The sequence below is a fragment of the Agelaius tricolor genome, unplaced genomic scaffold (assembly GCF_023055355.1).
Source record: "Agelaius tricolor isolate 1412-34295 unplaced genomic scaffold, bAgeTri1.0.p SCAF_9, whole genome shotgun sequence".
In the NCBI taxonomy this organism is placed as follows: Eukaryota; Metazoa; Chordata; class Aves; order Passeriformes; family Icteridae; genus Agelaius; species Agelaius tricolor.
The window spans coordinates 5,013,475-5,040,969 of record NW_027269269.1 but is presented as its reverse complement, the minus strand read 5'-3'; the positions used below and the strand labels follow the sequence as shown (position 1 = coordinate 5,040,969).

At 42.8% G+C, this 27,495-nt stretch overlaps 2 protein-coding genes across 5 annotated transcripts; one reads left to right on the top strand and one right to left on the bottom strand.

Annotated features, from left to right (window-relative positions):
- The first annotated feature begins 1,941 nt into the window (after nucleotides 1-1,941).
- On the top strand, nucleotides 1,942-15,342 carry IL17D (interleukin 17D). 3 transcript variants are annotated; one of them, XR_011680244.1, is made up of 5 exons: nucleotides 1,942-2,256; nucleotides 4,462-4,624; nucleotides 5,344-5,654; nucleotides 13,360-14,563; nucleotides 14,702-15,342. XR_011680244.1 is itself a non-coding variant. In XM_071434104.1 (4 exons), exons 2-4 carry the CDS (start codon nucleotides 4,589-4,591, stop codon nucleotides 13,673-13,675), a joined length of 663 nt encoding a protein of 220 aa, XP_071290205.1. In that variant the 5' UTR covers nucleotides 1,942-2,256; nucleotides 4,462-4,588; the 3' UTR covers nucleotides 13,676-15,342. The 3 variants fall into 3 exon arrangements, 2 of the variants coding, with proteins under 2 accessions (XP_071290205.1, XP_071290206.1); XM_071434104.1 differs by having other exon boundaries at nucleotides 13,360-15,342; XM_071434105.1 differs by lacking the exons at nucleotides 1,942-2,256; nucleotides 4,462-4,624 and adding an exon at nucleotides 4,804-5,247 and having other exon boundaries at nucleotides 13,360-15,342.
- A 2,115-nt stretch (nucleotides 15,343-17,457) lies between these two features.
- On the bottom strand, nucleotides 17,458-27,282 carry EEF1AKMT1 (EEF1A lysine methyltransferase 1). 2 transcript variants are annotated; one of them, XM_071434106.1, is made up of 5 exons: nucleotides 27,210-27,282; nucleotides 23,106-23,255; nucleotides 22,132-22,214; nucleotides 21,200-21,480; nucleotides 17,458-19,994 (listed from the first exon to the last, which is right to left on the bottom strand). In XM_071434106.1, the coding sequence occupies exons 2-5, from the start codon at nucleotides 23,250-23,252 to the stop codon at nucleotides 19,867-19,869; spliced, it is 639 nt and encodes a 212-aa protein (XP_071290207.1). In that variant the 5' UTR covers nucleotides 23,253-23,255; nucleotides 27,210-27,282; the 3' UTR covers nucleotides 17,458-19,866. The 2 variants fall into 2 exon arrangements, with proteins under 2 accessions (XP_071290207.1, XP_071290208.1); XM_071434107.1 differs by lacking the exon at nucleotides 27,210-27,282 and adding an exon at nucleotides 23,804-27,203.
- Nucleotides 27,283-27,495: the final 213 nt, after the last annotated feature.

Here is a 27,495-nt window from a genome sequence, read left to right as displayed (position 1 = left end):
TGCCCAGATGCATAACTACATTAGGTAAAATTCTGTGGATTACAAACAATTGCACTTTTGTTCCAGCCCTGCACCAAACTCACAGGCAGTTCTGGAACATGTTGTTTCCTGTGTACAGACTCCCAGGGACTTCTGGAACATGCTGTTTCCTATAGCATGAGGATCTGATTATATAATGCTTTGGGTTATGATGAATTTGCATGTTATTTTGCAAGCACAGTTGAGCTTGTTCTGAACTGACAGAAAGCCATGTGATCCAGCTCCAACACTGGAATAATGAGTCCTGCTGACAGTCAAAATTATGTAGCCCAGGTTCATCCACTTCAAAGCCGTGTTCACTATGGCTGCATCTCTACTAGAACATTGCCAGGCAAGCCCAGAGCAGAGGAGGGGATGTGTACCCAGCTGTTCTGTAAGACCAGTAGCACAGCAGTGCACAGTAGCACAGTTTTGGACCATGACAATTCATCTCCCAGACAATTGGCTTGCATGATCCAAAGGTAAGCCTGGGCCAGGAGCCATTCTTTGGAAGCAGCTTCAGTGCATCATCCTTCTTCTTTGGTGTAAGATGTTCTGTATGAGAGAACACAAGACTCAAAGACTGGACTGAAGGCACAAGAGTGATCCCTGATGGAGATGAATACGACTGGGATCTGTTGAGAAAGAAGCTGCATGGACGTCTCCAAAGTGCTGGGTCACCACGTTGGAATGCCTCAGTCTGTCCCAGAGGTGAGCACACCTGTGTGATTCAGGCAGCTTAGCTCTCCAAGGAAATGTGGAGTGCTCTTTTCAAATAATTACCTGGGTTATATAGGATTATGCACTGTGTTGATATGATGTCCCTGACCCTGTCCTTGGTTGGTATTTAGCTTGGATGCAGTGAGTTGGTGTTCCCTGCTGCTGTGTAGGATGCCCTTAGTCCTGAGATAGGTCTTAGAAACCACAGGAGTTGAAACCTGAATGAGCTAAATCACTTTCATCCATGAAATTCAAGTAGAAATTTTTCTTCAGGCTTGGTTGCACAAAACAGACTACATCTCCAGAAGCCACACAATGCAGGTATGTGCTTCCAGCAGCATTTAAACCCCATCTTGTGTTTATCATTGTGGAATTAGTCAATTAATAATTTAAGATTCCTGCTATTATATTAATTTATTATTTTATGTTAGAGGAGCAGTAACATTAAACCTAGGAAAATTCTGACCCCCTCGAGAAACTGATGCATGAGGTATCTTAGCTTCTATCATCATGAAAAGATCTATTTTACAATATTGAACAATCCTCAGCTGACCTCTTAGACTTGAGGTCTTCCTCAGGGTAGGAACTTTACATACCAAGTTACCTTTCTCTTTGCATGTATGAAAAACATTTCTTTGTACAGGAGCCAAATAGAAATGACTACTTGAGTAGTATTTTATTTATTTCTGAACAAGCCTAGCTCTATAGCATCAAAACATTCTTAATCACATATTTCATGTTTTTCTCTGAACATCCTTTGTCAGATTACATGACTTATTACTTCTAAAACAAAGCTATTGCGGAGTAAAATAGGAATTGAAAATTGTACAAAGGTATAGTTCATAGAATCATAGAATGGCTTGGGTTGGAAGAGACCTTAAAGATCATCCAGTTCCAACCCACCTGCTGTGGGCAGGGACACCTTCCACTAGACCAGGTTTCTTCAAGCTTCATCCAAACTGGCCTCAAACACTTCCAGGGATGGGGCATCCAAAATTGCCAAGAAATAGTTTCATGATAAAAGTTTATGATAAAGGGCTGTTTCTCTTGGTTCCTTTGCGAGAGTAGTATGAGATCTTAAGAAATTAATCTCATTTGCTAAGTTTTTATTATTCTTGATGTCAAGGACACAGATGATCAACTTTATGGTAAAAAGGCTATTTTTAACCTGTTTGCTCCTCAGTTTCCCCTTTGGCAAAATGAAGTCTTCGGAAGATTCTGCACTTCTCAAGAATTCACTTTTGCATAGTTAAATTGCCTAACAACTGTAAAATGTGCTGAGATGCTGCTGCAGAAGATGCCATGCCAAGGACACTGCAAAGTGGTATTACAACTGCAGGGAAGATGAATGGGAACAGAAGAGTTTGGGTGACAGGTTATCTGCAAACAGAATGTGAGGCAGAAGGACAGAATTACTCTTTGGGGAGTAATTAAATTATTTCTCTGAAAATTTATATCTGCTGGGGATGTCAGCTGAATGCTTGTTCCACCCGACAACTTGAGTTGTTCAACTTGAAGGTCTGTATGATGATTTTTAAAACCTTTTTCACATCATTGTTTCAGATAGAGACAGGATCTCATTAATGCTGTAGCAGGATGGGAATAAGCAGTTGAAATATGCCAGTGTAGAGCAATTCTGCCATTTTTGTAGTGCTTGTCACAATAATGTGATTTATTTATGTGTGAACCATAGTATCTGAAACTGGCTCTTGTGTGTGCCACAGCAGCTATGGAAGACAACAACCCCAACCAGAAAACATCCTGACAACGCTGCTCCTTGGGGATTAATGTGTCTGGAAGGAGCTGCATTCTTACATTTACTGTCAGGTTTTCACCATCATTCCAATGGTTCTGAAACAATTTCCCAAATTATCATAATGGTCTGATGATAACATATTTGAAAAGGATATTTTTCTCCTGCTATGACACATTTTTCTCCAGCTGTTAGTAACAATGTAAGGTTGAAGACAAACCTGGTGTGTCCTTCGTTAAACACATTTCAGTGTTTAACATGGCATGAAATGCTCTCTGGTGGAATCAGCTGCAGAAAAAGTTTCTTCTTATTTATATGAACTCACTAAAAATGTCTTTAGTGACATTTCACTTGCTGAGCTTAGTTTTCTTTGGAACATCCTAACTTTCTCATAGCAGGAATTTGTGAAACTGAACTTATTATCTGACACTGATCACTGTGGTAATAAACTCAGGAGAGAGGTAGATACCAGTCCCAAATACAAATATTGAATGACAATCTCCAGAAAGAACATTTAGAATATTAGGTAAAAGTGAAAGACATAGTTCTGAATCCATGGATTGAAATAACCTGTATTATATCAAATTCAGGATGGATTTCATATTACTAAATATTTTTTCAATATTTCATTTGTATAGATATTTTAAATCCCTCTCAAATTCTAAGAAAATTCAAAATTAACACCAATGACAAAGATACTGGCTAGTAATTTCTTAAGGTCATGGAGGAACCTAAGTTGCCAAAGTGTATTAGGGAATATTTTATGACTTACATGTCTCTAGGGTAGACTATGCCACAAGAACTGGCATAGTCTTGTTCTCTGAGTTCCTCTGTAATGGAATCTCACTTGCTGACCTGTGGTTCTTATTATTTGAATCAATGTGATTTTTCAAAAGACAATACAATGCAAATGTCATACAGAATTAGAATATTGCCTAGATAAGACATAAAGCCTTAAATTCAATGGCAATTTAATGTCTGTGCCATTGTTTTGTTTTCATCTGCTCTCATTTTTTGAGGCAGGCCTCTCCCAGAAATGTTGATGCATATAAAGGAAGTAAATAAAACTCACATTTTGCAAAGCCAAGTGTGACATCCTCATGCTACTCAGATATCTGAAATTTCTGAAGATGCTGATTGGTGTCAGGAAGAGCAATATAAAAAGACCTATGGTGATAAATATTTGCCATGTTGCCACACACACCACTCAAAGGTGGTCAAGTAACAAAAGGCCAGGTGCATGGTCAGGGGTTAGACTGGACCAGGCTAAATGGACACACACCTTGTCCCAGTCCTTAGCTTGAGGATAGGAGTGCAGAGGAGAGTTTGGAATTCAATTTAAAACTGTCCATTCTCAGAGCTGAAATCTGTCTCAAATCCCACACAGTTAAAGGTCAAGATACTGCTAATAAGTGATACTGATCTGTGATGCATATGGCATAAAAATCACTAAAAATCATAGTTAGATTTAACTGCATGACTTTTCAGAAACCACAAAATCAAGACACTTCATTACATTTATGAATGCCAGACCATTCTGTTTCAACTCCAGCCTGTTTGGTGAAGTTGATATCTTGTATTTCTGTGGTACCAAGTTGGGGTTTCTCAGTCTTTGTATAATTTATGATCCCTTTTCCCATTATTCCTAACCTGTATTTCCATATTTAACTATCCTTATCCTAATGCCTCAATAGATGTGGAGGACTTAATCACTTGATTCAAGTGATGAATTCTAAAGTCTGTTTATAATGCACACCATTTCAGTGGATCACATCTTTTATGAGCCAGAGTACTATTTATAGTCTTATTTTTGTGGGTTGTGAGACCCACAGAGACCATGATTATATTGTATAATGTGTTTTTAAAAGTACAGAATAGGTGGAGAAGCCATTGGAGGTGAGACTCACCTCAACCTCCTTTAGGTAGGTACAATGCCAATTTCTCTTCTTCTGAAGGGGCTTCTCTTGCAGCCAGCAGAGTGACTCTGCCCTGGGTGTCTGCCCCAGGCCTCCTGGGCAGGAGGAAAGGAGGATCAGGCCCAGCTTTCATGCTGGACATCAACACCTCGGTGCCTGCTGGAGAAACGGCACAGCTGGGATGGAGAAAGGTGCCAAAGGTGCTACCTGGAGTCGGGTAAGTCAGAAATCATGAACTCCTATGAGGGACAGTGCCAACTGCCCTAAAGTGACTGGGAGAGTCCGGGCTAGAGCAGTCCCTTCTCCAGCTGTAAATCCCCACATTTTTTCACATCAGCCTTGACACTTTGGCTCCGACTGGGCCAAATCGCCCTGGCTCTGCTTCAGTCTCGAGCCCTGGCCCAGAGAGTGCCACTGGACGCCGTGTCCCGGCGGGGATGGGGACAGCCCGGCTCCCGCCCGTGCCGCCGGTGCGGTAGGAGGGAGAGCGGGGCTCCCGACGGCAGCCCCGGGCTTGCGGGGCGCGCAGGGTCGGTAGCTCGGCGGGGTGGCGGCGGCGGGGCCGGGGCCCGGATCCGTCCGTGCCCGCCCGTGCCCGCGAGGTGTCCCCGGGGCCGCGCTGGGATGCGGGACCGGCCCGCGCCGAGCGCTCGCCGCCGCCGTGAGCGCCGCCGAACATGTTCCTGGCAGGCGAGGCCAGGGGAGATGCAGTGAGGCGCGGGGCACTTTTCCAACAGCTCCTCCGCCGGGAGAGCCAGTGGCACGGCGCGGCGCCGCAGCCCGCCGCTCTCCCCGGCTCCCTGGAGGAGAAGCAGCCCGGGCGCCATGCAGCGAGGCAGGGTAAGGGGCTGCGGGCGGGGGGCTGCGGGCGCGGGCGGGCGGGCGGGCGCGGTGTCCCCGCTGTCCCCATCCCCGCTGACGGCGGCGTCCTTGCAGGTGCGGGCGGCGCCGGCGGCGCTGCTGGCGCTGCTCTGCGCGGCGCTGCTCCCGCTCCGCCCGGAGGCCGCCAGGGCGCCCAAGCAGCGGCCGGCGCGGACGCGGAGCTGCGGCGAGCGGCCCGAGGAGCTGCTGGAGCAGCTGTACGGGCGGCTGGCGGCGGGCATGCTCAGCGCCTTCCACCACACCCTGCAGCCCGAGCCGCCCGGCCGCCAGCACAACGCCAGCTGCCCCGCCGGGGCACGGCCGCCCGCCGACAAGAGGGTCCGGCTCCCCGTCAACCTGCGCAGCGCATCGCCCTGGGCATACAGGTGACTCTGGGCACCGGGGAAGGGAGGTGCGGCCGCCTCGGGGGCCCGGAGGGCTGAAGGGAGCCGGGGCGGGGTCCCCGTGCGGGACCGGGAGCGCCAGGCTCCGCCGGCTTTGCCGGGGCGGCGAGGGAGGCGAGGGGTGGCGGCGGCACCGGGCAGCAGCCAGGAAAGGTGCTAAAACACACGTCGAAGTGGGCGATAGAAGGTAATTATGTAAAAACAGCTTGTGTGAGGGCACAAGCTATGTCTAATGGACAAAAAGGTAAATGAATGAGGTGGAGCAAGCTGTGAGATGGAGATCACACCCACATCCACACCCACCCGGGAGCACAGACAACCCTCAAAAAGTCACTTGGGCAAATTGCCGTATGTGACAATCAGAGGAGCCTCAGCAAAGGACCACCCCCACCAAAGAAGCACCTCTTGACTCTGCAGCAGCCACAGAGGGGCTCAGATGCTTTCCCAAAAATGTGACTGCAGACACTCGGCTGTTTCTAAAAGACTTCAGGGTACAGTCTGTGTTCCGGTCACCCACCAACAGAGCCATATCCTCACCTACCAAACAGTCCCAAGGGCTCCATGTCCCCTTTGCTGTAGGACCATAGGCAAGGAATGAGTACAGCAGTATTCTACACCTGTGTTTTCAACCTGTGCTTTGCAAACCTCCTTCCTCTGAGGTGGAAACAGGGACTGGCATATTTTTAGGGGGCATAAAACCAACAAAGTAAAGTAAATTTGTTGTGAGGCTGGTTAATACACAAAACAAGGGCCTGCACTTCTATTGGAAGCTCTGGAAAAGCTTGGAAACCACTGTTCTAGTACACTAAACCCAGTGTGTGATCACATTCTCAGAAGACTATGAAGCCTTCTGGTGGTTTGAATAAGACTGAGTTCTGTTTACAACTTTCTGTAAAGGACTGCAGACAACAGGAAGCTAAAACGTGCAAACTTAAAAGGAACTGACTTTCTTGTTACTTTTTATACATTATCCCTGGTATATACTTTGATGCAGCTCCTGTGTATTCAGCAAACAGTTATCTCCTTGTTAGGCTCTCCAATAAATATTTATTTTATGGCATGGGTTTTGCTCGCTTTTAGTGTAAGAAGTAATCCTACTGAGAGAAAGATGGTTTATTTGCTCAGTAAGCCTTTCATAAGCAAAGTATTTTTAGCAATACATTTCCTCTAAGAAAACTGAGGATTTTAAAGCTACCTAAGAGTGCACAAAACAAATGCCATGAGCAAAACACCTACAGTTGGGCTCAGGTATTTTTAACAGTGGTTTTGCAAAATACTAGTGCTATCAGAAAATTGTTCCTCTGGTTAGAAAACAGTGCCTTTGTCCTTACGTCTCATTGGGCAGGTATTTATTTTCAGCTGCAGCTCTGTATAGGCTTACTTTTTAACAGAGAACCAGCTGCTTTTTGGGGCTTGGCTTACAAAAGTAAATCCACTGTACTTTTTCATCCAAGTGTTTTCAGACAGACCACTAACCATTCACATACAAGTAACTTGATGACATCTCCAAGCTAGGAATTTTTAAAGATAGTGGGGAAGAAGTATTACACCATTAAAAGCAAAATCTAAAATTATATTCAGAGGGGAAAATGTTTCTCTAGGGTAAAGAGGCCTGAGCACTCTGTCTAGTTAACAGATCTCATTTACAGCTTCATTTTTGTGACTGCATTTTTACTGTATCATTAGCATGCAATGAGACAGCAACAGATACCTCAAGATGTGTAATTAAAATGTAAAATATAAGACTGCTAAAGTGCATTAGCTATTGTCACCTGCTATCTCATAGATTTTGAAGCTAGATATGAATATATGTTTTGTTCTATGGTCTTCAGCTGGGTACCCTGGAAGCTCCTTAATCCTATTAGAGTTACTCCATGTCTTTGAGAGAGACACACAGCTCTCCATTAAAGACTGCAAGTAATGTCCCATTTGGCTTTGTCGATGGTTAACCAATTTCACTTATACAATCCCATCAATTTCTTCTCCATGGCCGGAGTGTTAATCTGAAAAGCTGCACACAGCCATCTGCCATACAGCACTTTCTCAACAAGCTTACTTGCTTTTAATTCTTTTCCCTCGTAAATTGCTCCCCTTCACAGATTCATTGCTGTCTCCTGCACTGCCTTCTGAATCACCAAAGTTGTTCTAGTGGTGAATGCTCATAAATAAACTCACTGTGGGCAGACCCCTCTTGTATGCCCTGATAGGAAACTGCTCAAAGGCTGAATTTGGCTACTTGAAATTTGCATCAAGGTGCCTGTCCCATTCCAGCGTCTCACACACATCCTGCTCTTTTCTGCACCTAAAGACTTACAGTGCAGTTCATTCCTGCTCTGTGCATAAAGGCTCTTTTTTCTTTTTGACATGCATTTTAATGCCTGAGATACCTCATGCTGTTTCTCTGTCTTCATTGGCGTTGCAGCATTTCCCATTGTTACCATCTGCAGATTTCATTAACATACTGTTTATACTGCCTATTCCAGGTCATTAATAATAAAGATATTAAGCCTGGCTCTACTTACCTTCCCCTGAATATCTCCCCAGGCACCTGCTCCCAGCTGTTTAACGCTGCTGCTTGTAATTCTTCTGTTCACATGACTGTTCAGTCCAAGTCAACTGGAATTTTTTCACATCAGCATTTATGAGAAAGAATCAAATATATTTCTTAGAGAACTGTGTATAATGTTGACTCTACTGCATCATCTGTATCCCAAACCTGTCATTCTGTTTAAGTGTGGAAGAATTAGGTTTGACTGGCTCAAAGCTCAGATAATCCTTGTGTGGCTTCTTTGCTTATCTTTGCTCTGTGCTTACTGTTTATTTTCCATTACTTGGTCTTTTAATTTGGTTACACAAAAATCAAGACTTACATCACTTTTGGCTTGCTGCAAACCAGAGATACAGGAGTTGTACATGGATTGCACCTCAGATCCATCTGGTCCCTGACCCTGATGCTAGCAGCAACCAACAGGTGGTATTTAAGGCAAAAGTTATGGAGAAAATACTTGTTCATGTGTCTGATACTGAAATTCCATCCTGGTGGCCACAGGAGATCAGTATATAACTCAGGGCACAGAGCTGAATCACGTGAATCACTCTTTGCTCTGCAGAGCTATAAAGAGACAGCAGAGTTCCCTGAAGTCAGTGAGCACGCTGGATTTGCTCAGCAGTTCAGGAAGTTGGGCTACAAATTACCCAGCTTTTTTTAAAAAATAGAGCCAGCAGCAGGAGTTCTGCCCTGAAATCATCCTTCCATGAAATCATCAGGCTGACTGTGTGCCAGCTTGTGACACCTATCCAGGAGTTGCTTGTGCTTGTCCATTCTAGCAGTATTACATGGACAGTCAATGAAATCCAGGGAGCCTGCTTGTACAAGGAGTTCCTGGCATGGGCCACTTGGCTACTGCTATGGGTCAGAGCTGCTTGACAAGAATTAATGGTATGGCTGGGCCTGCAGACCCTGCTGACAGCACAGGATCATGCCCTTGTTAACATTTACAGAAGCCACAATCATGGTGAATCATTAGCAGGGCAAGCACAGCTCCACAGATGCACAGAAAAGTTGCTCATGGACAAGAGCCATTATAAAAAGGATTAATTTTAAATGTCTGCCTAAACTTTTGTGGGGGTCTGATCATAAAGCTCAGAGCAAACCTTGAAAAATCTGATCCTGCTGAAGTCAGCAGCACTTTTACAGGTAGTGCTAATTTGTGATTCCATTCATGGTGCTGCAGAGCACAGATGATATTCATTAACCAGCTGTATATATCAGCTCTATTTTTATTTTCTGTCGTCTTAAGGCTACAATAACAATCATAACTAATTTGCAAACACATTTCTACATGAGTTCAGCAAATTTCTTTATGTGTATTCAAGAAGTCATCCATGTTTCTGAATTTCCAAATTCTGTGGCTTTTGTTTTTGCCTCTGGGGCCTAATCCTGCATCTACTAATGGTTAATTTACAAAGATTTAACTTTTATTGTCAGTGCTGCTCTGATGATGTTAGCCAAGTTAGCCAGACCCTCTCCAAAACATTGCCCAGCTTGTTTTTTTCTGTTTTGCAAAAATCAGCTTCAGTTTATAAGCATCCTTGGTTTAGTGCTCATTTACATAAATTCTTAATACAAGTAATACAGGCAAGTCATTTTTCAGTGGTAAAAGCCAAGCTTGTCTGCAGTGTGTTTGAACAGTCATACAGGAGGGCTTCCCTTCAAATAATACTCCAGTCATTTTCTAGAAGCTTACCCAAGGCATTTTCCAGGATTTAATGGTACCATGTGGCACGGTGTGCCTGTCCCAAAGATCCAGCCAAGGGAAAGAATACAAGGGGATGCAGAGCTGCCATTCTTTTTGAGTTGAGCACATTTGTACAACTCTTCAGAAAATCAGTTAGCATTGGGCTATTTCTACAGTAGTAATACCTATGTTGCTGCCTGTATATAAAATAAAGCATTACATGAACAAAAGAACACCTGCTGTAGGGAAATAAATGTCTTGGCAAGGGGGAAAAAAAGCTGTTAGCTCTTAATCCTCTAAGTATTTCAGAGTGTGAAGGAAGGGGATGATGATCTGCTTATTAGACTTTTGATAACATCCAGCTGTTAGCCCAGTGCTAACAGTGATTTTCTGAAGAGTCGGCTCCCTGCTCCAGCACAGCATCTGACCCTGTGGAATCAGAAGCTTGGAAATTACGAAGTGACAATATTATTAAAAATACTACATATAAAAGCAGCAGTACAGGAGAAGGCAGATTAAGTCTCTGCAAGAGTTTTACTTCTGACAGGAAGTTTTCTCTTGAGTTTCCAGGCTTAGTACATAAATGGCAGGAAGTTTGTTTTTCACTGGGAGCTCTCAAAGCGCTCGTAGGGTCAGAAGGAAAAGCAGCCGAGTCACACTTCATTAGCAGCTCCAGTTCAGCACAAACCTGCTGCTTGTTCCAGCAGATGGAACAGAGCAGCTCGGCACAGCTCACTGCTCCTGTCACTCGGGAACCAGCAGTGCTGGCAGGGCAGACTCAGCTTTCCACCGTGGTGACCTGAGTTCACAGGACACGGGCTCATCAAAGCGTCTGGGCTGGTTGGTTTGCAGCAGTGCCACATTGGCAGATGCCAAGTGACACAAGCTGCAGGGGACACTTCAGTACCAGAGGAAAAGTTGCACTTCTCTGGTTCACCACCACTCTTCCCAGCTCCATCCATCTCTTAGGTGTAAATAGCAGGAACATGGAGCATGCAGTTTTACCTGGTTAATTAATCCAATAGAAAATATTTACCTTCTTCCAGGAGATGTTAAAACATGACTTGAGGTGGTTGGTGTTTCTTAGTGGCTCTGACCCAAGCAGGTCGGGGTTGCCTAGAAAGACACAAATGAGGTTTTATTTATACGGCTTTTCTGAGTAAGTTTGAGCTGAAGATGCAGAACCTTGTATAGGGCTCCAAATTTTAGTGACATTTGAGTTCAGGTATTAATTTCAGGAGGCTTTACTTACAGGCTTCAGCCTTGAAGTTCTGGTCTGGATGCAAAACCACATCTATATTTTGAATTCATCACTAAGTCTGGATTCTCTCTGATTTGTTCCAGTCCTCACATGATGTATTAACATTAAACTTAGTAATATAAGAGATTTTTTCCCTTGGAAAGTAGAAAACCATGCCACAACCACACCATCTTTCAAAAAACCCACCCCATTAATACCTGACTTTTTCCACATGGGAATCTGGAGGAGAAAGATGGTTGCAGACCGTGATTCCAGTGACAGTGTTTTCCTGTTATCAGTGAAACCTTTCATGTTTGCATGCAGAAGCATGTTCATGCTTTCCAGAAACATCATAAACCAGGTGCTAGAGATAATACAATAGAGGAAATACCAATAACTTGACACATGGTGTGTTTAACAATCCACCACTGATATTACTCACACATGAGTTTGAAATGGGAATGTATCACAGTAGAAAGGCCTGTGTTCTCCTTTCTTCCCTTCTGCTGGCTACCACATATTTTATTTCATACTGGTGTGAGATCCTGTAACATGAAGGTATTTCCTGGAGAAAGTAAGTGAGTATAAATGGGACAGAGAAGCATTGCAAAAAATATCTGCAACATCACAGGTGTCTGGCTATTAGAGAACTGGTCAGATTTTTTGGTGAGGAAAACAAATTCTTTAAATTTTATTTATATATATTAATTTAAAAGTCTATTTTCCTTGACAACATGATAATCAAGTTTGTGTTTGGCAAAAGCTGTGATTTCAGATTTCCTTTAACCAGATAAACTGGTAATACTTCTGAAAAGGGCAGCTCCCTTATGTCGCTGCCTAAGCTGCTTGTTCACTCTGGCCTGCTGTTGCAGAGTGTATATGTGTGTATGTGTGGCAAGACAGCTGACAGACCAAACCCCAGCTTCTGATGGAGTTACTCCTCAGCTGAATGAGTTCCTTGATCAATCCTGTGACCAGAAAAACACCAGTGTCAACCCAGGGGTGGGTGTGAGAGGGAGAGCCAGGCTGCCTGCTCTCACAAGAACAGATTTTGTTGACTAGCAGTGGCTGCAGTCACAGCTTGAGGCAGACTTAGGGTTCTGCCTCTTCCAAACCTGAAACCTCTTCTCATCTCAGAGACAGCCTGGAAAGATAAAAGGTGAACACTTTGATACCTGAGGAAGTGCTGCCAACCCTGGGAAACACAATTTAGAAATTGCTTTAAATCTATTAAGATTTAAGATCACTTTAAGATCTATTAAGAGATACCACCTGGAGGACTGCATCCAGCTCTGGGATCACAACACAAGAAGAATGTAGACCAGTTAGAATGAGTCCAGAGAAGGCCATGAAAACACTCAAAGGGACGGAGAACCTCTCCTATAAAGACAGGCTGAATTTTCCAGTATCTAAAAGGGCCCTACAAGAGAGCTGGAGAAGGACTCTTCACAAGGGCATGGAGTGATAGGACAAGGCATAATAGCGTTAAATTGGAAGACAGCAGGTTTAGATCAGATACTGGGAAGAATTAAGATGTGAGGGTGGTGAGACACTACCCAGAGAAGCTGTGGATGCCTCATCCCAGGAAGTTGCAGTGGGCATGAAAATGTTGCTCTTCTGTGGTTAGAGGAAGATACAGTAGGCATGAATTAGAAAAGCAATACAGAGTTCTGCTTTCAAGGGGAATGCACATTTATGACCCCAAATATACTAGGGAGAAAAATCTATTGCAGAAATAATAGTACAATTCAATTTTATTTAAATTACTGAATTTTAAAACATCATGTCATGGCTTTAACAATAATAATGTTAACGAGGATTTGTACCAGTTTTTGAAGAACTCAAGGCAGATAAAAAGCTTAGAAATGCCCAAGTGTCCTTTTTAATGCTCTGTTTACCCATTTGGTCCAAACTGCAAAACTCGTTCTGATTAAACCCTTGAATCTTACAATTCAGAAAGCTAGACACTCCCATGTGCACTGTAGGACCTAATCAGTTCTGTAACCTGTTCATGATTTTTTTCTTTACACCTTACACACTAGAAGCCAGACAGCAACAGCTACAGCTGTTTTTCCTGGTGAAGACAACAAAAACATGATATAATCATTATAATGCTATAATAATTATAATAATATGTAAGATGATATATTTCCAGATGAATATACCTGGTTTTAGAGGTACTAATGAATCTTTATCTGCTTCCCTCTAGGATCTCGTATGATCCCACGAGATACCCTAAGTACATTCCCGAAGCCTACTGCCTGTGCAAAGGCTGCCTGATGGGGCTCTTTGGCGAGGAGAGCCTGCAGTTCCGCAGCACGCCGGTGTTCATGCCCACCGTCATCCTGCGCCGCACGCCCGCCTGCGCCGGGGGCCGCTACGTCTACACCGAGGATTACATCACCATCCCCGTGGGCTGCACCTGCGTCCCCGAGCAGGAAAAGGAGGCAGAGAGCCTCAATTCCAGCATAGATAAGCAAGAAGTGAAGTTGCTGGTGGGCCAGAACAAGCCCTCGTCGGAATGAAGAATGGATTAAAAGTCATGTTTCAGTACTGGCCTCATATCATCACCTCACCACCTCAGGAAAGTGCACCGCAGCAGCAAACACATTCACTCACCCTCTTTTTCTACTTAGTTATTTCAGATATAAGATGGAAAGCCCAGTCACTCAGATCATTAGAGATGGCAATTAATTCTATTTCTTTAGCTCATGTAAACTTGTGTAGTTCATTATTGCAAACTCCAAAGTAGCTTTTCTTTTTCCTTAGAGCAGAAAATTTTATCTTTGCTTATTCACAGTAAATTTTAGAAGATGATGCAACTGTAAGACATGGTAGCTATTACTATAACAGGCTACTGGTTGTAGATATTTTTGAGGAATCTCTTATATTCTACTTTAAAATACACTTGTATAAATATCACACAGCTGCCCTACACATGACAAATCAGCAGTTAAAAAAGGATAAATTTCCCAGGCTGGGAGAGCCTCCCTTTATACTGCATAAACTCCAAGTTTTGCCTCTGAGCTGTTACCTTTTGGCTAATTTATACACCACAGCAAGGAAACCTTTGCTGAGTTGGAGTCATTCATGAAGCAATATTCTATGTGCTTGCTATTTTTAAACTTGCCAAATTGCTAAGGGTACAAAGGTGTTGAGAAAAAATATCCTAGAATATTGTAAAAATGCAGCAGACTTTCTTGATGTGGATTATGTCAAATTACACAGAAAATATCAATTAGGAAAAACACAGTTTGGGTCCCAAGAATTCTGTATTTGATTTCATCCATCACTGACTGCTTAACTTCCTTGTGATAAAACTGTATTCCGTGCAACCTTTCTCATTTTAGGAGAGGAGATTCCCCATTAAAAAGTAAGTACCAAGGATGGCCTTCACCTCAGGTGCGCTGCAGGTGAGTAAGCAGGCTAGGTCTTAACTTCCAGATCCTACAAGACGTCATTGAGTTGAGTCCTAGTCAATCCAAACTTGTTAGATCCAACTGATTTTTACAATTACTGTTACTCATTTCTCCTTATGCTACATGTAACAGATGATCACCACCTGCAAAAGCTGACCAGGCAGCCTTCCATCTGAGCAGCCTGCTGCTGATGGAACTTGGTGGCAGGCCCTCACCAGAAACCCTGCATACACAAAAACTTGCATTTCCAGAACAAGAGACTGAAGTTGACTCAGCCTAGTGAATGAGAATCAGGAATGACCAGGCATGCCTTGCACAAACGTAATTCCTCAGAGGGCGACACCCACCAAAATGGATAAACCTCTGAATGCACAGCAGAGAATCTCTTTTACAGATGAAGGATCATGACTGCAATACCTTTAGAGAATGAACATCATATGCAGCAATGTGTCTGCTACATCATGAATCTTGAAATTTGCCTTAATTCATAGCAGAGAAAGCCCCTACACTACATAAACACACTCTTCTTTGGAGTGTTGTTGGATGAAGAATGGAAAGACTACGAGCTAATCACAATTAACAAGTTGAAGACAGAATGAAAGTCTGTGGAGTCTATGACAACTCCATGTCTTGGTGCATCATTATTGATTGTGCTCTCTCTGACTCAGTCTAGCATAACAGTATTTTTATAGTGCAATCTCTGAAACCTCTTACAAAGCCTAAAATAACTTTAAGAACTCCAGAAACAAATAAATATTCCCATCACAATGCCAGATTGAAGGTTGTAGCTGTGTTTTTGGTGCAGATGCTTTTCCTCAATTTTCCTTGTCTTTAGATCTGTGTTTCCTCCAATTGTGATGCTTCTATCTCAAGGGGATTCTCAAAGGTGAGTTCAGAGATGGTCATAAAATGCTTTTACTACTCAGAGAACAGCTAATTGCCTGGCTGCTGCCAGCAATTATAGGTAGTTACCTTTTCCCCAGAGAATGAAAATACTTGCAGCAGTTACAACTTCTTTTCCTTCCTTCTAATGTGGAGGAACTTCTCATCCTCGGAGCAGAGGGAAATGGTAATCAGAGGGGCTCAAAAGGGAGGCTGACCCAGAAAACTGGAGAAACACTGGTGATATTTCAGTACCCTGATCCCTTCCAGCTTCACCATTAGATTGTGAGGTTTTCTCCACATGTACACTTATTGCAGCATGAAGTTGAACCTTCAGACTCCATTGTATGGAAAGCAAAGTCTTCACCCTAAGAGGCAATAAAATGACCCCAAACAACAGCAAAATGTCCAACCATGCAGCATTTAACATTTAGTAGATACCCAGAGGGGCTACCAGCTAAGTCTGGCCAAACACTGCCCCTCCAGCAGAACTCATTGTCTGCACTTTTGTTATACAAATTTGTCTGCAACAAATTAGTTATTAGAACACATGGGTATATATTTGCATGATGTGGAGTAAAAAAAATCTCTTTTTTTTATTGCAACTCTCTTGTCCTCCAGACATAAATTATGGAGTCATTTTGAGGTTTTCAAATAACTAGAGCATGGTCAGGGAATTCCTGGGAGGTGCAAGCTAAAATCAGGTAAATAGAACAGAATCAGTTTCTCCACTCCAGAAAAGTAGATGCTTTAGCTTATAGAGAGCTTCAGAAAGTGGATGATTGAAAGTACCCGAGAACTGCAAAACCTCCATGGATCAATAGAGCGCTTGTGTTGGTGACCTCATCACACTGCAACAAGTGCAGCAAGCTTCCCATGGTTTAGGCATCTTTATGCTGTTTCATTCAGAAGCCCATTTTTCCATCTTAATCCTCATTTTCCTCTGTGACAGACTTTTTAGCTGTGCCAATTTGCTTCCTGATTCAGCTTTCCAGTTAGGTGTCTCTTAAAAGCTGTTAAAGTTTTAGCATGAGCAACTGTTTGATATTTTGTTAGTGAGCAACTGTTTGTTAATACTTAACATCAAGAGCTATTAGCTACACAAACACTTGCTGGCCATCATAATATCCTTCCATATATCCTTTCTATCCACATTACTCATGTGGGAAAGGTTGAGTGTTAAATGTAGTTTGTGTTTGTTTGGAATTGTTTTTTTTTAATGAGGTCATCACATCATGGATTTATATCAGTTTCACTTCAAATGTGGTGTGACATTTTCCAGCTTCCAGTCCTCTGGTTACAGCTGCCACAGCCTTGCCTTTAATTTGCATGGGGGAGGGAGTGTTCACTGGAGTTGCTTCAATGCTTCACAAACTGTTGACAGAAGGAAGACATGAAATGCCTCACTGAACCAACTCCAGGCCCAATAAATGCAAACAATTCAAAGCTAGAACTATCTGGCAGCTGCAGCTGATTTGAGAAAATTTTTTGTTGTGCCAGGAAAATCTTTTCCTTTAACAAGGTTGTCCCTGGAATACATTAGGAGCCACAAAACACAGAACAATATCCTTGGTAATGAGATTATTTTCTTTTCTGTAGTATCGTTTAAGGTAGTTTGGAAAATTCCTATCATTCAGGAAGGCTGAGGAAAGCCCGAGATGCTAGTTTGGGTTTACTTGCCAGTCATCACCTGAAGGTGTCTGTCTGAATGGGTGAAGATCTCCAGCTACAAATAAACATGGAATTGCATGGGGGAACATGAACATGAAAGCAGCAGGAGGAAAAGAGAAAAAGGCTGTGATGTGCTCAGAAAGTATAAACACCCATTAATCCTGCTGGCATGAAGGAACAGCCATAACTGCCTGGGCTAGGGTAGTTAAGGAGGCTGTAGCACATAGGACTGTGCAGTCATAAATGCCACTGGAAAAGGAGCACAGTGCTGACACTTCCCCACAGTCTGTTCCAACAGAAAGTCCATCCATGAGACACCCCCAGTAGTCAGTCACTGCTTGACACTGACATTTTTATTCACAATCCTGTTACTGTAGAAAAGAGGGTTTTGCTGTCATGTACTATTTCTTAAAGTTACCATGCTGGCACAAAACACAAATTCACTACGGATTTTTGTGACTTGTACCCTTCTCAGAAACAGCTACTTCCTTGGAATCAAGTTAGACAAAAATAGTTTACCACCCATCACTGATGAAGGCTGTAAATGCCACTAGTCAAGCTCTACTTGGGCAGCTGCCTGCAGTCCCCAGGCTTTTAAGAGGGAGGCTGGTGGACAACAGGCTGCTCTGTTGAGTGCATCTGCACAGATTTCCATGCACCCTCAGTTCCGTAACTATGCATCTTCACAGTGCCCCTTTTCAAAGCTGTCTGACCTACATGTTAGAAGCAGCAGTGATTTTCTTGGAAGTGAACTTCTTGGTACAACTGAATGGTGCACTTTTATCTTTTTAAGAAATATCTCTGATGAAGTTAGTGAAGTTGACTTTTAACTCTGCCATGGAGAGCCCAATAATACACATTTACCAAAATGAAGCAAATAAAACAGCAAAACAGGTGAGGCTTTGATTTGAACAGCACATTCTAATTTAGGTGGGTGGCAGGGGAACAGTATCATCCCTTCTGGCAATCATGCCTGTCCCACTTGAAGCCTCTATGCAGTTCAAAACAAAGTTTCCTGAGTTACTTCATTATCTCCATCTGCTTGGTGTGCAAGACACTGAGGTAATGAACCAGTTTAAAGTACAGGTTAGTGCCAAGAGCTACGCAGTTACCATTCTGGTTTGCTTTATTGTCAAACTGGCCACATGAAAGTGATGATGTAGCCTCCCAGAAAACAACTAAACCCAGGTGTATTTCACCTGTGGACAGTCATTTTCAGGGGAATTCTGGCTCAGCAGCAAGGATGGCATCTGCTTTGAAAGGCAAGACTGTATGGGCCCTGGCTCACACAGCAGAAAGGAGAGGCCAGTGCCTGTTCTCCCTGTGAGCATTTCCTCACTGCACTTCCCTTGTTTTAACAACCCCTGTGACCAGCCTGACGGAAACCAAGGCGTGTGCAAGAGGAAGAAAAATGTTACCATGGAGCCCAGGAACACTGCATGCAGGGAGGCAGCAGCAGGTATAAAATGTGAGAAGAGAAAGGCCTTAGGAAGCAAACAGATCTCTTGGAAAATGGGGAGGAGAGCTAGGGTGGATTGGGTGGGTGTTTATGAACCACTTTTGTGTTCAGCTCAGACAACACCATTCTCTGAGCACTGAGAGAGAATTAGAATCCATCTATATTATTCCTGCTCAGCTGTTTACTCCACCAGATGGGAAAATTTGCATCCAAACAGCAGAAACATGAGTATTATCACTGCTTTATAAAAAGTCTCATCTCACAAGCTTAATTAGGCTTATTCCCACTACAAATAAATTTAGTACTTGATTTTATGTGATTTGTCTTGTAGATGCAGCATTTCTGTTAACTTTTACGTAGTATGACATACAAAGTGCTTGTGTTTTGTAGTATTTTTAGAGATTATAAAAGTGTTGAGTGCCTTGAAATTTATGAACTAATCTCCACCCAAAAATACTTCAGTAGTGTAGTCAAAAGGCTAGTCAAAAGTGGCTTTAAAATTCCCAGTTATCAAAAATCTCTACTTATGCAAAGCAAACCCTTTCCAATGCATTATCTATTTTGACTGAAATATAGACCAAACCTTGAATATAAAATCTAACATTTTTCCATTTGAAACAATGGGAGTTTATCAATATATTATTCTTCAGTGGCCTTGTAAGATTCAATGATTTTTAAGATGCTTCTATTCTACTGCTCTGCTGCTGTCTGTGGAACAGGAGAAAAAGATAAAATCAGGCAACTGGGAAAAAAAATCGTAACCATTCGTGTAACTTGACATACCTGTAGATCCTCTTTAGTTTGATATTGAAATTATTAAAAAGCAGGCATTATATTTAATCAGAGCCATTAGGATTCAAGATTTAAGGGACATGTGTGGGTCACATTACTACAGAAGTACCACGCTCTTTGGCAATGACGATTCTGATGCCTGCAAGGCAAACACCTATGTGCTGTTATAAGCTAAATTCACTTCAAAGAGGTCACTGATGTGTCCTCATATAGTAAAAGCTACCAGTTAAAGTTAAACAAAGAAGTTCCCATTATCCAGCACCTGCATTGCCTGGTCTGCATTTACCTAATACAAAACACAGTAACTGCAAATGCTTACTCATTTAAAAGAGAGAGGCTATCACACTGTGTTGATTCCAGCTATGCCAGAAAACAGTATTCAGAGCTGACTATGTCAGCCCTCAGAAATGTGGCATAACTGTCAGTAAACAGAAAGAAGCTTGACTGAAAAAGCTTCAAAAGAAAAGTAGATTTGTAGATGATCTTAGGAGAATTAGTCCAGTCCAGAAGCATAGTTCACATAGCATCGAAATTCATTGGCTAAATTTCGCGAGTGTTTTGGAATAAACTTGCACATCTTCACACCAAGATGCTTTGCTGCCTGTTCCTCCATGACTGCACCTGCAGCAAAAATAATTGGTATTCAATAAGAAAAAACAGTAACAGAATGTTTGAACTTTTTTAATAGCTCCTCCCAAATGCATACTTAGAGAGCCTGGTGTTTTTTAAGGAAGGCAGGCTTAAAGCAACTACACTCTCAGCCTTCCTTGACAACACAATCTGTTGGGAAACGTAAAGTAAATCTAGAAGAATGGAAGACATCCCAAAGAAATGAATGTCCAAGAAGTTTCATAAAAATAAGTAGAGGGTATCAGTGCCATTTTTACAGAAGCCAAACTTGAACTCCGTCTTCTTGCTACATTCCAAGGAAGTTAAATGGTAGGGAGCTGTGGGAAATGCAAACAGATTACATCTACTCTTTCACTTATATAAACCATGAAGTGATATTTGCAGTTACACACTGAGAAATCACTGCTTTGAGCAGTAAACTGAAGGACCACCTATCCACTCTAGGGAAAAACGTCTGAGAACCACCCTTGTGTGTGACTGCCTTGTGCACTTAAACCAAGGAGCAGGCTTTCTATAGCCACATTATTTTAATTTTTCTTTATTTTGCCTGCTTGGTTGCCTTCCCTGAAATTGTACATACAGAGGGGTTTTGACCTTCGCTTTTTGGAAAGGTTTCCTGGATGTCCTCAGATAACAACACAGTAATAACAAAACAGTTTAAGAAAAGCCATGACTTGGGCAGACACACATCACTTCTCAAACAGCAAGTGCACCTTCCTAAAGAAGGACCCACAAGTACAGATATCTAGTTATCTGGTTTCTGCTTTTATCACCGCTGTTTAATTCCTCCCCCTGTATTTCAGTGCATAAGACATAAACAATAACTTGCACCTATGTTTGCCATTCCCAGATTTCAATCAGTGCAATTATATAGAGTGGCCCTTCTACAAGAAAAATTATATTTCTGGAGTTTTGCTGGATGATCTTATAATTCTTCCAAAATTTAGTAAAATTCATAATGCCATAGGAAAAAAGTACTGACTTGAACTATTGAAACCCACTTCTGTTTAAAATAAAGGTTGAAGTACCTTTATTTGAGTACCTCAAGTACTCAAATAAAAGGCTTAGGACACATATTCCTCCTTAAATTAATGATAATTCAGCATTATTGAGTTAGCATTTGTCTCATGTAAGTTTGTCATTACAAAGAGAGAAAAAAGCTACTTAAGGGGACCTAATATTTTTATTAGCTATACCTGTGCAAAGCAGAATCTTTCCTTTCGCTAGGTATTTGATGGTCTCTGCAGTCTTTTGAAGACATTCCTCAGACAGATAGGGTGGATCTGCTATTACGATGTCAAAACTGTGTGGCAGGAGATTTTCAGGTAAGTCCAAAGGGTGGTTGTAATCATAGAAGATAAACTCTTCTCCATACACAGAAAACCTTCTGTCATACTCCAGTATACACACAGAAAAATCCTCACCATCCTGTTCTTTCAGTTTCTGGTACACACTTGGTGCACTAACACATGCTATCCTGAAAAAAACACACAATAACTTAAAATTGTAATTTTAAAAGGCAAACAACAGCAACAAAACTCTACAGTCTTCTCAGCAGTCTTCAGACAGGCTTTGGGAAAACATTTTAAACATTAGTCCCAAAAATATAAAGTATTGTTCCTCCATTCTAACAATTAATTATCATAGTAACAAAGTTTTAAGTATGAAAGTCATTACCTGTTCAACCCCATGCTACATAAAGATCTTAAGCTTAACTACAGAGAAAGTCTTGTTTCAGAAAAGCAAGGAAGTACACTCAAAAATGAAAAATTACTGTTTATAGAAGTAGGAAGAAAACCAAGTTTTTTCCATCTGTTCTACAGAAACAATATAAAAACTAATTATAAGTCAATAATGTGCTCTGAAGCACTTTGTATTTCTCAAAAAATTACAAAGATTTATAGTAAACTTTTACAAGGCACAGCCTACAACATTCAATGAAATGACAAAGAGGAAGATCAGTATAAACTATTAACTAAATAACATCAAAGCAGCTCTGCAGTATCTCAGCTGAACAAAACTGAAGTACAATGAGTAATGAATTAAACTGCATGCTCTTGCCAACATAGCAGAAACAAAATATTTGCAGATCTTAATGTTAAATCTACAAAACAATTATTAAACCTACCTGCCACCTTTTCCAGCTGCCAGAACTGCTTCCTTAGCCAGGCATGATGCAGTTTCATCACTGTACCAAAACTGGCTCAGTTGCTGAGAAAGATAATGCACAATTACAAACAACATCAAATCTTCTGGCTGTGCTATGGAGTTATGTGTGGTGAGTCATAACTCAAGAAAACCACAATCCACAGCAACTTCTCAGTTCACAACCTGTAAAGCTAGAAAGGAGGCTGTTTTCCTGACAGTCTTCCTACTTCTGTGATCTAGTGATATGCAGCAGGTACCTTACACTCTCTGTTTCCAAAACATGAACTGCAGTATCAGGAAAACCAAGAAATCCAAACCACTGACAGGGTATTTCAAAGCCAATGGGCAGATGCACATTATTTATGTGCTTTTCAATTGAGTTCCTTCAGCAGATGAGGAAAAAGGCCCTTGAAAAGTGACAGTGTGGGGAGAAAGAAAAGGATAGCTAAATCAGAACGATCAGAAAAAGGAAGACCAAAAAAGCCCAACCCAGAGACAAATCAGAAATCAGTCTGTCACAAATAAAAAGAAGCAGCAAAACAGCCATCCACAAAAATAAAGAAATAAAACACACACACACACACAAAAAAAAAAATGAAAGGAAAGATCACTTGGTCTTGTTACACTACGTTTGTCTCAGACTCAGGGAAGAGTCTTTACTACTATCACATGCCAGGCTGAAGTTAAAATTTCCAGAAGGGACAGATGCTTCTGTTAGCAGCTTTATTCCCTCTCCATGTACTTTGAGTTTGTACCCCCCACGCACATGTGGAGCAAACAACTACATCTAGATTTAATACTAAAGCAAATCTCCCTACAGTGTTGCCATCCATTAATAGCAATATCTTGAGTGTTCCCCTCTTTAATTTCATTTCATTTTCCAGCCACAAAAGAAACTTGGTCAGGGCTACTCCTCTCTCTGTGCTTCACTCACTGAAATTTATAGTTTCTTACCCAGTCTTCTTCTATTGAGCCAATGGAATATTGATTAAACCCTTGGGAGGTCTTCATGCCCTCTCTCTGCTGCTGTTCCAAATAGAACTCCTGGAGGGCAGCCAATGTATGGGATGAAAGCTGGGGCATGTCATCATCATCGTCCATTTTCTTAGATGTCAACAAGAAAAAAGAAATTAATTAAATGAACCCATTTCAATGGTGAATGTTTTTAAAAACAGCATAATCTTGTGAGGTTAAACAACTTCCAACAAGAATGCAGCTAACTAGGAAAACCTCCTAACAAAAGAAAAATTATTCCCTCTACTTAAGCGCTCTTAAATCAGTGAGAGGCCAATTGGAAATAACAAGTCTCCACAGAGAATTCAGGAAGAGCAGCAACACTGTTCCCTTTCTATACAATATGGATTTGGCTTATGCTCTTACAGGGAAGTTGACATTACAGCTTTTGGTTTCCTGTGGAACTGGAAAATCCTATAGAAATGATTCCCTTCCTTCCTAGAAATAATGATAGCTATTGGTCATTCCTTCCCATGCTCAAAAGCCACACCATTTTGACTCCAAATGAAGTAAACTAGCATTCTAGCTCAGCATCACCTGGTTTTAACTTCCATGCCATAAAAAGATTCCTCTAAACGCCACAAACCTACAAAGGAAGAAAAAAAAAAAGGCAAGCTCCAAGAAGACACGGTAGGTACCAGTGGAGAAGTAGAGCCATTTTCAGAAAGCTCCTGAAGTGGGTTCTGCCAGGCAGCGTCCCTGAGCCCTCTGCCTCAGGCAGCACAGCAGCCTCTCCTCGGGAACGGCGCCACCTCGTGGAACGGAGGTGCTGGAATGGACTCAGCACGTGAAAAGAACTGGAGAAAATTGAGAAAGATTCCCCTCCCAAGAAACCACTTTCCCTGCATCCAGCCTAAGGATCAGCACATGAGCAATGCCTTTAACAGAGCCTGGAGATGCAGACAGGGATACACCTGCATTATGCACAAGTCACCAAGAACTCACCTGAACAGTGACTGAACATTTTGAGTCATTTCAAGTGGAGCTGCTCATGGTTCTTCTCCTCATTCCCTGCATTACAAGGAGAGCTCCAGAACTGGCAGTCTCCTCCTCCACCCCTTCCTTCTGCTCTAAAAGAGCTTTCAAGATGAAGTTTCCTTAAAACAGCTTCCTCCTGCTTGCTGAAAAAATGGTACCTTACCCTGGCACTGGGAGATAATCTGCCATTTCTCTGACACAGTAAGTTTCCTTAGCTTTCCTAAGGAAAGCTCTTATCTGCAAAACCTGCCTTTTCCAGAGTATCATTTACTGACTTGCTGGATTCTCAGGCCAGGCTGGCCAAACAGGGAATTGCTCACAGCCCAAAGATCCACCTATGGCATCAGTCTCATGCAAGAGAATTCCAGAGTCAAGCTACTTAGTAAAGCCAAAATCATTATTTTCCCCCCAGTTTTTCATTGAACAAAACACAAATGCTTTAAGACTATTTACATTATTAAATTACGTATTGTTTAAAGTATTTATTATAGGAATGACTGTATGTCCAGACAGATAACAGTTTCCAGCCACAATGCTCTAACAATACACAACACTATGACCCATTTAGGTCCTATTAAACAATTTATTTTTGTTAGGACATGGTAGAAATTTACAATCACTCCTTAACTCACAACAGTTTTTTAAATAACTGAATAATACATACAGTAATCTGGTCTGCTATCACCCATCAAGCAAGAACACAACCATGATTTGACTCTAAGAAATTGAAACAGGTGGAAAGCTTCAGTTTTTAAGTCAAAAGTTGAAATTTTTTGATTTTCTGTCAGTGAGCCCATACTAGCATTTGCAAAGACTAAATACATGCCCATGAATCAAAACCCTCACAGATAAAGTTGCTGATGAAGAATTTGCCATTGTTTCAGAACATAAAAAGGCATACTGCCATAGACATCTTTAATCTATGAATAATTTTTAGTTGATTTTTTTTAAACTCTTCCTTTTGGTTTGTAAATTAAAAGCCTTAGGAACCAAGAAGTAATTAACTGTGAGGTTTTGCAAGGAGAGGTAACTCAGAACATATGGTAGAAATATTACTACAGCTATTATAAATGCCTCCAAAATTTAATATATTTTTCTGAATGAATATACTGACTCAATTTATTAGGATGAAGACATTCTCATGGTTAAGAACTACATCAGAAAACCCTTAAAGTGACTTTATGTCCACAAGACTTGCAAATTCCTTCAAGGGAGACGACGGTTCTACTGTTTGAAATCCCTTCATTATCTCTTCCATTAAGTTCACTGCTCTCAAGTCCAGAAGCAACCCTGAAAGTTCTACAGGAGAATGGGAAGAAGCACAAAATCCCACTGCCTCTGTGGGAATCTTTATACTATTAATTCCCAAGGCCCCTGAGGCTCCAGCTGACCAATCCCAGCTTGCCCCAGGCCCTGGGTCCCTCCACATGCAGACCATGCTCTCTCCTCACATAGATCCTCTCTGGAAGCCACATAGGGGGAAATCAGATATCCAAGAACAGTTCAAGAACACTGCATAAGGTTTAGAAAATTACTCTCATGGTGAAGTCAAAGGTCATCTGAAGAAAAACACCAGAGAAGGAGGTAAGCTCCCTCAGATAGAGTGGAACAGGAACAGGAAGGGTAAAATGGGAAATTTGTGTTCATAGGGTAAAATGGCAAATCTGAATGCTACTGGTCCCTAAAGGGCCAGATCTACCCATAAAACAGGAAAAATGAGGTGACAAATGTGGCTTGCAGTGCAGCAGGTAGGATGAAGGGGGTGGAGGTCCCTGCAGACTCTTTAGTCCCTTCCCCTGTGCACAGCTCAACCTCTCTCTTACTAGCTGATGCACTGTTCAGGCAAATGTCATCACTACAGAGTGAAAGCTCTCCAAAAAAACCAAAAAATAAATTAAGAGAGATAAGAGCAGCACAGGAGACTCCAAGGCTTTGTCCACACAAGAATGTTGTATGTATTTAACAATAGTTTCTGGCATTCATGTATGAGAAGTCTATTTTTATATAGCCAAATTCTGAAACAGAGGAAAAAAATACTCAAAGTTAAACACTATGGAAAAATTAACAGTTTTTGGTCCTCAGTACATTCATTTCACCTGTAGTTATGACCACATGGAGAACAGGTGATAAGAAAACATTAGGAAAGACTGCTAAAAGGTCATGGAGTAGAAATACATCTGGAAAGCCATGCTGTTCATCGCTGGGAAGAAGGAAGAAGAGGACAGTGTTAGTCCTTTAGATCTTTTACCAACAATATAAAAAGCACATGTGCAACTTCAGAAAAGATCTTATTCTAAGAGTAACCTTGATCAAAAGACCGAGAGCATGAAATGGAGTTAAATCTAGTTGTCTGTGTTTTTTCCAAGCTGCCCAAGTCAGTCTTTGAGACAAGCAGCTCATCATCCACGGTGTTTGCAGCACACACCGAGAAATGCTGGCCAGTGGTGTGCAACCCTAATGAAAATCACCTGGCAGGGGCTGCAACCACCTGCCTGGAGGTAGAGAAGTCCTGATCTGATAGACCGGAAAGCTACTAAATGTCTGGACTTGTGCCCTGATACCTCAAAAACCGGATTTTCACAATGTGTCAAAGTCACACAGAAAGTTCATACAAGAGAAGCTCTCAGAGGATTACCAAATACACAGAAACTGCAACGGATTAACAAAGCAAAGTCAGGAGCCCTGGTGGCTACTTCAAGCAAAAGGAAATTATGATGTGTCCTACGGAGGACAGGCTCGGGATCACCGGTCCCTCCTACACGTGGCTGAGGGGACAAGGAGGGTTCCCGGAGAAGGCCGTTTCCTGCTGTCCCCTACCCCGTGGATCGCTTCGAGGGAACTCTGCGGCCACACAGAATCCCCGTGGGGGGCAGGGGGTGACCCGAGCCAGCCAGTCCGCGCCTCGGCCGCCATCGCCCGCGCGGCGCAGCAGGGTCAGGCGGTGAGGGGGCGGCGATGGGTGGGTGAGGGGGCTCCGCGCCGCCGCCCTCACGGCGGTTCCGGGCGGGCACGCGCGGTGGCCCCAGGCCCCACTCCCGCCCCGCGCGCGGCCCTCGCGCCACTCACCGCCCGCCGGCTCCCTCCGCGCGCGCGCAGCTCGCCCCAGGCCCCGCCCCCCGCGCCGCGCGCGTGCCGCGCCGGCCAGGGACCGCGCGCCCCCTGCTGGACGCGCCGGGCCTGGCGGAGCTCCCGGGCCCGCCCCCTCCGGCCCCGGTCCCGGCCCCGGTCCCGGCCCCGGCCCCGAGCGCGCCGGGGAATGGCGTGTGTGCCGCGATGTGGGACAGGGTAGGCACGGGAGAGAGCTGGGGACCCAGACAGCCTCCGGCACCCGGCCTGGCAGACCCGGAGAGCA

Coding starts and splice junctions, on each gene's coding strand:
- IL17D (XM_071434104.1), top strand. CDS start 4,589: ATGGAGAAAGGTGCCAAAGGTGCTACCTGGAGTCGG. Junction 4,625..5,343: donor AAGGTGCTACCTGGAGTCGG/GTAAGTCAGAAA, acceptor GCGTCCTTGCAG/GTGCGGGCGGCGCCGGCGGC. Junction 5,655..13,359: donor GCATCGCCCTGGGCATACAG/GTGACTCTGGGC, acceptor GCTTCCCTCTAG/GATCTCGTATGATCCCACGA.
- EEF1AKMT1 (XM_071434106.1), bottom strand. CDS start 23,252: ATGGACGATGATGATGACATGCCCCAGCTTTCATCCCATACATTGGCT. Junction 22,215..23,105: donor GCTCAATAGAAGAAGACTGG/GTAAGAAACTAT, acceptor TATCTTTCTCAG/CAACTGAGCCAGTTTTGGTA. Junction 21,481..22,131: donor GCAGCTGGAAAAGGTGGCAG/GTAGGTTTAATA, acceptor TGTTTTTTTCAG/GATAGCATGTGTTAGTGCAC.